The 10,286-nt window shown below is 43.7% G+C and overlaps 1 protein-coding gene across 3 annotated transcripts in view; it reads right to left on the reverse strand.

Annotated features, from left to right (window-relative positions):
- LOC122555678 (ephrin type-B receptor 1) overlaps positions 1–8,485 on the reverse strand; it is a 505,782-nt gene extending 497,297 nt beyond the window's left edge. For all 3 annotated transcript variants that reach the window (XR_015759253.1, XR_015759252.1, XM_087993907.1), the window contains exon 1: positions 8,290–8,485. Coding sequence is in view for 1 of the 3 variants with exons in the window: in XM_087993907.1 (XP_087850033.1) it covers positions 8,290–8,341 (52 nt within the window). In the remaining 2 variants the exon portion in view is untranslated. The remainder of the gene's footprint in view (positions 1–8,289) is intronic.
- Between the last annotated feature and the right edge of the window lie 1,801 nt (positions 8,486–10,286).

A 10,286-nucleotide genomic window follows, 5' to 3' on the forward strand; every position in this document is an offset into this window, starting at 1 on the left:
GTTACACCTTGAGCGGTAAAAAGTAAATAATAGAAATAAAGGACAGGACTTTTAGATGGTGGGTTGCTGGAATGACCCCATCCAATCATGGCACAGCTAATCCACAGAGTGTTAACTGGCAAGAGACGTGACTTCTCTTCACTCTGGTGGACGCCCGTCTCTCAGAGCTGCCAGTTAATCTCATTTTCCATACTTAATAAATGGCACTTCTGTTGAATTTGAGTGGAGCATGAATTCTCTGAATATTACATTACTCAATGTAAACATACATTTCACTCTCACAACATAATCTTTAAGAGCTGAGCATTTGTGCTTTATAATGAGATGGGTGTTGCAATGAATAACCCCAACAATCCACTCTTGAGATGGTGCAGCCTTGCAGCAGAGAACTGAGAGATCTGTAATGAGGGCTAGCTGTCGTGTTATTTTATAACAGCACAACAAACAGTTCCTTCTCTATTACAGCAGTTTTTAATATTTCATTTTGGAAGTGATACACTTGAGCTGAGCAAAGAAGGAATTTTCAACACAAGACTTTACTTAACACATATGGTTATTGATCATTTCAATACATGTATTTGGCCTAGCCCTTGCTGGGAAAATAACAAGGAGTTTAATGCATCAATAACCCAGCATCTTGTGACAAACAAGAGACACATTGTGAGTTTGCAAATTGTCACAAGCGGCTGGGTAATTCTATTCTATCATTAGCTTCACAGAAAGAAGAGTCCATCTCCCCATGAGTGCCAAAAAACGTTGCATTTGTGTATGAACTGAACTCACCACAGTGATATGGGGAGATGGAAGCAAAGTGATAATGTCACTGGACTGTTAATCCAGAACTCCAATTAATGATCAAGGGACACACGGCTCAAATCCCACCATGGCAGCTGGAAGGATTTCAATCTAGTAAAATCATGAACTGAAACTTAATCTCAGTAACAGTGTCCATGAAAATATCATCAATTGTTTGTATCATCTGGTTCACTAATGCACTTTATAGGAAGAAGTCCACCATCCTTAGCTATTAGATTAGATTAGATTAGATTAGATTAGATTAGATTACAGTGTGGAAACAGGCCCTTCGGCCCACCAAGTCCACACCGACCCGCCGAAGCGAAACCCACCCATACCCCTACATTTACTCCTTACCTAATACTACGGGCAATTTAGCATGGCCAATTCACCTGACCCTGCACATCTTTGGACTGTGGGAGGAAACCGGAGCACCCGGAGGAAACCCACACAGACACGGGGAGAACGTGCAAACTCCACACAGTCAGTCGCCTGAGGCGGGAATTGAACCCGGGTCTCTGGCGCTGTGAGGCAGCAGTGCTAACCACTGTGCCACCATGCCGCCCACTATTCTAGCCTACATGTGGCTGCAGATGGACAGCAATGTCACTTTCCTTTGAAATGTGCTAGCAAGACAATCGGTTCAAAGGCAACTAAGGATGGGTGCCAGTAGCATCCACATTCCATCACTTAACAATTTAGGGATCTTTTTCATGCAGTTTCATACCTGCAATGATCTCCTGCCCAGGAAACAAGACAGTGGTGATCTGGGCTCTGCAGTTAGCAAATTGTTTTTAGAAAGTTTCAAGTCTTTTTTTTTTACTTGTCCCTTCATCACACACTTATAGTCCCAATATTTCTTTCCCCCTCTTTAGTCTCTTTTCTGTAGCTGATTTGGCTCTACAAAATTCCCAACTTTGTTATACCTCTGGTCCATTCTCTGTTTTTAGACTGATGAGTAAGAAAGATAGATTGCTGGTCCTGTTTTTCTAAAACCAAGGTCCTAGGTCCCTGTTGACTTCAACACAGCCATTCTCAGTGACTCGCAGGACAAATTAATTAGCATTGTGTTACCCAGAGTGAAACCCATTAGAAATAGACCATTTTGTCAATGTAAAAGAAGCAGAGGTATTTTAACATTATGGCAAAGGCCTATAAGAATTGTCTCAATGGAACATCAAGTTCTGTTTGTCATGTGTGCTGTACCTGAATGAGATTGTCTGCTGACAACTTAAAAGGCTAATGAGGTTTTGTGATCTGTTTTTCAGTTGGAAACATTCATTATTCAGATAATAGGAAACCAAAAATTTGATCAGAGACAAAGAACAGTGTGAGGTGACAGATTCTCCTCCCCAATGCACCCCCCCCCCCCCCACCCTCACTCCGAACCACTGAATCACCCCCACCCTTTCAAATCAGACCAGCTTCTTAAGAGGTCTTTGCCCCAATTAAATTACATGGTACAGGTTGAAAGTACTGTACCAACGTACAGGTGTACCACAGAAAGAGATGAACATTAGTATCGGCATTGGTCAGTTAGCCCCTCTAAGCTGTTCCATCAATCAATTAATTCAGGCTAATCTGAGAGGAGGAAGAACAGACTGTTACCTATGTAGACCAACCATCCTGAACCATGAACTGGACAAAGACAGAAATATTTTAATTGTTCAGAGATTCTACTATCTTGTTGGCAAAGTCTTAGTGAATACTCTATGCCCAGTTTTCTACTTAATGAAAGGCATGCTCTCTGGAACCAGTGACTGGGCAGTAGATTACCATTGGCTTCAGAATGTTGCCGCAACCTCTGTTGAAAATGAAACTGGCATCGCTTCCAACATGTGGTGATCAAGGCACAATACAACTCCAGGACACTCAAATGGCCAAGCTATTCAGCTCTTTGAGCATGCTCCAAAATTAGTTCACAACTTGGTCCATCAATGTTCAAATCAGTCAACAAGATACACAGAAAAACCTCAGCAAGCATTAACTTGTCCATATATCAGCTACTATTGCTGTCAAACATTCTTCTTCTGCTTCCTCTCTCACAGGTTACGTGTTCATGTTTGCTTTTTGTGACAGGGAAAACCAGACTAAAGGCCATTCATCCTGGATCACTAGTACATTAAACAAAAACAATCAGCTCATTTTACAGATTGATGCAGTCTTTCTTTGAATCGAATGAGACAAGGGCTGTCAGTTTAAAAAAAACACAAGTTTCCCCATATGTTTTTTTTTCAGAACTGCATTCATTTCTTGCAGAACTACTCTGCAATTTCAGGTCAATTTCACCAATTGAAACTCTACCAGCAGTGAGTTATACATGGATAAATGAATTCTAAAACAATTTATGTGAATACATAGCAAGTCGATAAATTATAGGTATGAGGTGCAAATATAAACTGGGTACTCCACAACTTTATGACCATGCTCTGCGTGTCTTATTAAATTGGTCTCAAACTGATAACTAAATACTATGTTGCATATTTTTAGACATGGCAATAAGGAAAGCATCCACTGCCTCGCCCCTCCCTATTTATGTAATATCCTCCAACCCTCAGAGATCTCTATTTACCTCGAATTCTCGAGCATGTCTGAGTTTAACCACTTCACCACCGGTCTCAGCCATAGCTCCAAGCTCTGGAAATATTTTCCTAAACCTTTCTGCCTTGTTCATCTTTAAGATGCTCCTCAAAAGTTATGTCTTTGACCAAACCTTTGGCAATCTGCACGTTTTTCGCACCAGATTTTGCTTGAAAACAATTTTACCCTTGTGAAGGCACTAGATAAATATATGTGTTTGTTGTTCTTGAATATTCATTGGAGGAGGAACTGACTGTGATAGACATAACTACCCTTTAAGATTGTGCGGTCTTGTCACCAGGGAAATCATTCAATAATCAATATTGTTATGACATAGCAAAGATATTTGTTCCTTAACAGTTTAAAGGGCCTTCTGAAGGCTAGAATTGAATTTGAGCCCTGTATGTAGCCTTCACCTTTCAAATGGGGAGACAATATACATAACCGCAGTGAAATCTCACTGGTTAATTTCTATTACATATCCATATCCACCTCTCCTCAAATCCTACTCAACCTGATTGTAAAATTCCAAGCATCGATCTCAGGATGATTCAGGGGCAGATGCAGGCTGAGATCCACAGCTGATTCCTTCTCAGTGAAATAAGACAGCATGAACTGGATTGAATACTCTCACAACTCAGGTGGTTACACTGAACTGCAGACAATGACTGACTGCTCGAACTGTGCAATCAGTCAGTTAGAAAGCTTACGAATTCATAGTCACACAGAGCCAGAACATTACAGCCAAATACTTATCCAACCACACACACAGAGAAACATGAGCACAATCTCAGAGATAATACTCACACAACATCTTATATACATTGACAAACATATGCACAAACACACACACAGTCTCTTCTCAGTTTATTTTGTATCATAGAATGATCAAACTATTGGGACAATGCAGAAGGTTTAAGTATTCAGTGAGCAAAGTATAGAGCACACTGCAGTAAGACAATACTCTGACAGTGTTCTCTAGGTTGCAGTGATACACAGTACAGCACATAGCTGAGGATTTGGAATGTCTCCATCTGACCATTCTGTTTTAAGCTAACATTGAGCTTCACTAAATTTCCTAATCTTCCATTTGTGTCTCAGAATCTCCAGCCATCTGCGATCTTGTCCTCATCCCTCACCACCACCACCACCAGCCCCACATCGGTTCAGCACCAACCCCTAAACCACAACCTCCAACATACCTGCCACTGCCTCAGCCCAACTTCCCACACTCAAACACAAATGACTGTCATGGTGCTGTAAGAAACTAACCCACTTCCTCACTTTCACTCTCCCCCTCCTCCTCCCCACAACATCCAGTCCCCTGGTCTGGGATCCTGAGCTCTCTTGGTCAGGAGTTGACCGTTAATGGGGAGATAACCTTGCATTGGAATCAGCGCACACTACATTGGCGGAGATGACGTCGGTGAGGTAGGCCCAATGGTGACAGGTGGCACCTGAGGATCGGCAACTTCATTGTTGGTTGGGTCCAGCGCTGGCAACAGTGAGACAGTGGTGGAGGTGAATAAGCTCAGCAGTGAGAGATGGCATCTGGGAATCAGCAACTTTGTCATTGGTTGGGTCCAGTGCTGGCAACAGCGGAGGAGAATTGGCCCAGTGGTAAAAGATGGCGCCTGAGGATCTGTGACTTTGACACTGATTGGGTTCAGTGTAGACAGCAGTACAGGAAAAATGGCAGCACCAGTGTCTTTGATATTGAGGAGCTGACTCAGGACTGACCTACTCTCTTTAAGCTGCATCTTTTTGACCCTAAATTATTAAAAATGGTACCAAATTATGCCGACAAATGAAAGCTTTATACTGCATTTTATTGTGTTCATATTGTGAAATACACATGATGATAAATATAATTCATTCATCCAATTCAAACACAAGAGCTCTGACTGAATTTAGCGCCTCTTCAGTGCCAACCAGGAATCTTCATGAAAATGTGAAACTCTAGAAGCGGGATAGAATCAGGCTGGATCTAGGGAATGGTTAGGATCCCATGTAACCACAGCACTATCCCAGACTCACTGTTATTGTATAGACAGGGCTCTCCGTGCAGCCTGGCGTTTGACTAATTGAGGATGTGACTTGCAGGCAAATGGGTTTGAAATGGCTTGGGGAGGGGGGAGGGTTGGCAAAGCGGGAGGTGGAGTTGGGATGTGAAGCCCGGATCTCCCCGGAGACCCTCATTAAGCGCATCATTGAAAGCGATGTGTTAATGAACTCGCAGAGTTCTGCACCTCCTCAACAAGCGGCTACACAGGCACCGGCTGCAGGAAAGGGGGCCACCCCAGGCTCCAACTAAGCGCGGGGGCGGAGGGTTCGCCCACAAGACATCAAGTTATTTATTCCCGCCTCTGAATACTCATCAAAATAGATACCCTGACAGCCTGTGCTGGTCGATTCGCGGGTTGGTAAAACGGGGGGAGAAAGTGAAAAGCGAATGGCCAGCGGTGAAAAGCCTGCATTCCAACTGAGCACCGGCAAGCAACTCTCTGCTGCGGGTTCTGTACATTTGTTTTTGTTATTAAGAAAAGGAAGCAACCCCTTTCACAAACGAAGTAAATAAAACTGTTGTCCGATCTCAGTCTCATCTCGGGATCTTGGGCATGATGTGTCTGGAGGTTTAAACACCCAGTGAAGATCAGAACTAGCCGACAACACAACAGCCAGATTAGCTCTAACAATGAAAATTGCATTATTACAGCTAGTCTCAGCGATATTGAACGCTGAGGTGTTGCTATATATAAGCAGCAGGCTACAGTTCACAGCGAGATTGTCCAAGCAACATGAATCACTTTGAACGATGTCTCATTGTCTCCTTCGGTTCGAACTGGACTGGAGCTGAGCTACTAAGCTCCCTCCCAGCCCACCGTATCCACTACCTCCTTCATCTGTCCGAAAAGAACTGTCCCCTCTCTCAGACGTCGACACAAATCGCCAGAAAAGCTATTCTCGTCGTTGCCCCGTCTTCGTAAAGTCTTCTCATTCTCCGGTCACAATGCCGAACTGCCCCAGGAACATTTGTCTCGCCAGTGCAGAGACTCAAACATACTGCTGCCTCCCTTACCTTCACACACACAAATACTCTCGCAAACAAAAAACATGCACATCTGCACTGGGAGTCAGGTACAGACAGCCACACACACAGGTATACACACACAGAAATAGATACCGCAGCCATCTGCACGCACAGGCAGAGATACTTACAGACACCCACAAATTTAGATACACAGATACACACATTCACACACACAGATACGCATACAAATATACATATTCACGCACACAGATACACATTCACATACAGATATGTACATTCACACCCACTGATACACATATATTCACATACAGATAAGTATATTCACACACACTGATGCACACACAGTTACACATATATTCACAGATATGTACATTCACACACACTGATACACACAGATACACATATTCACATACAGATATGTATATTCACACACTGACATACATATATTCACATACGGATATGTATATTCACACACACATATTCACACACACACACACATATTCACACACACACATATTCACTCACACACATATTCATTCACACACACATTCACACACACACATATTCATTCACACACACATTCACACACACACATTCACACACACACATTCACACACACACATTCACACACACACATTCACACACACACATTCACACACATATTCACACACACATTCACACACACATTCACACACACATATATTCACACACACATATATTCACACACACATATATTCACACACATACACACATTCACATACATATACACACATATTTACACATATTCACATACATATACACACACATTTACACACACATTCACACACACATATACACATACACATATACACATATTTGCATACATATACACACACATATACACATATTCACATGCATATACACACATACACATTCACACACATATACACACACATACACATTCACACACATATACACACACATACACATTCACACACATATACACACACATACACATTCACACATATATACACACATACACACATATTCACACACATACATTCACACACACATATTCACACACATATACACACATACACATTCACACACATTTACACACACATACACATTCACACACACATTTACACACACACATTTACACATTTACACACACACATTTACACATTCACACACACACATTTACACATTCACACACACACATATTCACACACACACATATTCACACACACACATATTCACACACACACATATTCACACACACACACATATTCACACACACACACATATTCACACACACACATATTCACATATTCATACACACATATTCACACACCCAGATACACGCAATCACACACACAGATGTACACTGGGCATTTGAACACTTACACAATTCCCTCCACTCTTTCTGTGTCACTGTTAACATTTAATACAACCTACAGGAAAGAGCTTTTTTTTTGATATCCCAAGTCACGCACGATGGCTACGCCTCCAATGAATCCCAGCAAAGTACTGGAACCGCACGACAGGAGAGGGTCCCATCTCAGGATAAACCACCAGCAGCCGATGCCATTCCAACAGGCGCGCTGAGAAGCCCAGTCCCCTCGCCAAAAGCAACACTGCATTGCAGCGGCGAAAGAAAGTATGGGACAGGGTCGAGCAACCCACATCAATTTGCAAATACATATCACATTTTTCTTTCTTTTTTTAAAAAAAGGAAACTCTATTATCCCCTGCAAACGCATGAGGAGAGGCGGCTGCAACTTTTTTTTAAAAAACATGCAAGTTTTGTTTTAAAACAAGCTGGACAACTGCAAGATGAGGCAAATTTCAGAGAGGAGACGGAGAAATGGGAATGTTGTTACCTTCCACAGCACCGACTGCAGACAGCAGGCAGAAGATGAGAATGGGAATCATAGTTTTGGATCCTGCCCGGGATGTTGGTGGGGAAGGGTCTCCTGCTGCTGGTTATATTCCAGAACGCGGAGTGCGAGTCTCTGCCTCTCTGTACAGTCACATTGCAGGCTCGATCAGCAGCGAGTACTCTTTCACTCTCACACCACACACACATTCACCGACACCAGGAGCTGGATGTGGAAAGGGGCGGGAGCGGGGGAGCCAGACCCAACCCCCGATTATCAAACTCCTTCCAATCGCCGCGTCTCATTTCTCCCAACCCAGCCAATCATCAGTCAGCCCAACCCTCTACCAGGACTTGCGGGGGGCGGGGAGGAGGGGGGGGGGAAGGCTGGAAGAAACAGCAAAGTTTGCACTATTGATGGAGCTGGGAGAGGAAATAAAAGTGAGGTGGCACTATCTAGTGGGAGTGATGGGTACTACACACTCTCACTTCAAGGATCGTGTGTGTGTGTGCCCCATTTTACTGACTCGCCCCTTCACTCATCACCTTTTCATTTTCTTACCCCCTGAGAGTGGCACCCCATTTTCTGCCTGTTCCAGTGCCTGATGTGTTGTAGACAGACAGCAACAGCTCTAGTCCTTGGACAGATCGGTCCTTTAACCTCCTCTTCCTCACCATCAAAGGAATATTTGGAATTCTTCCAAGCCAGTCTGCCCATCAGATTCACTTCCAAACCCCCTCCAGCTGTGGCTCCCTATCCCCGTCTGAGTTTGAAGGGTTCAAATTCAACTACCTGCTCCAATTCCAGATGAGTGAGCAGAAAGAGAGCCATGGCCAGAAATTTATCCTTCAAACAACATAGAACACAGTTAAAAAATCACATAACACCAGGTTATAGTCCAACAGGTTTAATTGGAAGCACTAGTTTTCGGAGCACTGCTCCTTCATCAGGTGGTGAAGCAGTCTGGTGAAGGAGTGATGCTCCGAAAGCTAGTGCTTCCAATTAAACCTGTTGGACTATAACCTGGTGCTGTGTGATTTTTAACTTTGTACACCCCAATCCAACACCGGCATCTCCAAATCATTAATATAACACAGTTAGTAGTGATTCATCTCATTCCTGTCTCTGCAGGACCAGTGATGTGAGCAAACTGTAAGTAAAACACACCACAGTCCACTCTCTCATGATAGGGACATCACAACTGGTGAATTCAGACATTTCTAATCAATGTGCCCAGAGATGTTATGACACATTATTGGGGCAGGTGAACTAGATCCGAGGCCTCTCGGCTCAGACACTATGATTATGCTTGGAGATAGCGATAACTGCAGATGCTGGAGAGTCAGAATGGATGGAGAATTGAGCTGGAAAAAGCACAGCTGGATGAGCAGCATCAGAGGAGAAGGGGAGTCAACATTTCAGGTCAGACCCTTTCATCAGGACTGGCCAGAGATTCAGACGGAGAGGTCCAGGGAGGTGCCAGAGATGGTGTGCGTGAAGTTGAGTTCAAGGTGGAAAGTGCAGATAAAATAGATGAACTCTTTGAGTTCCTTGTGGGAGCATGAGGCAATGCCAATTCAGCCATCGATGTTTTGGAGGAAAAGGTGGGGGAATGGTACTCGTGTCACTCTGGGAGAGGGACTGATTCACGTACCTTGCAAAGAGGCAGGCATAGCTCAGACCCTGGGAGTACCCATGGCCACCCATCTGGGTTGTAGAAAGTGGGAGGACTGAAAGGAAAAGTTGGTAAGGGTGAGGACCAGTTCCACTGGGTGGATGACAGTGTCAGTGAGGGGGACGGTGTGGGAGGGGGGGTGGGATGCAGGTTGTGTCTGCAGGAGAGGAAGAAATGGACGGCATGGACGCTCTCCTCATAGAAAATACACGTAAAGAGAGACTGGATGTCCATGGTAAAGATGAGGTGTTGGGGGCTGGGGAACTGAAAGTCATGGAGAAGGTGGTTAGTGTCCCAAACGTAGGACTTCCTGGACTAAAGGGCA

The sequence above is a fragment of the Chiloscyllium plagiosum genome, unplaced genomic scaffold, assembly GCF_037043375.1.
Source record: "Chiloscyllium plagiosum isolate Xiang-an unplaced genomic scaffold, Cpla_swu_hap1 HiC_scaffold_13, whole genome shotgun sequence".
In the NCBI taxonomy this organism is placed as follows: domain Eukaryota; kingdom Metazoa; phylum Chordata; class Chondrichthyes; order Orectolobiformes; family Hemiscylliidae; genus Chiloscyllium; species Chiloscyllium plagiosum.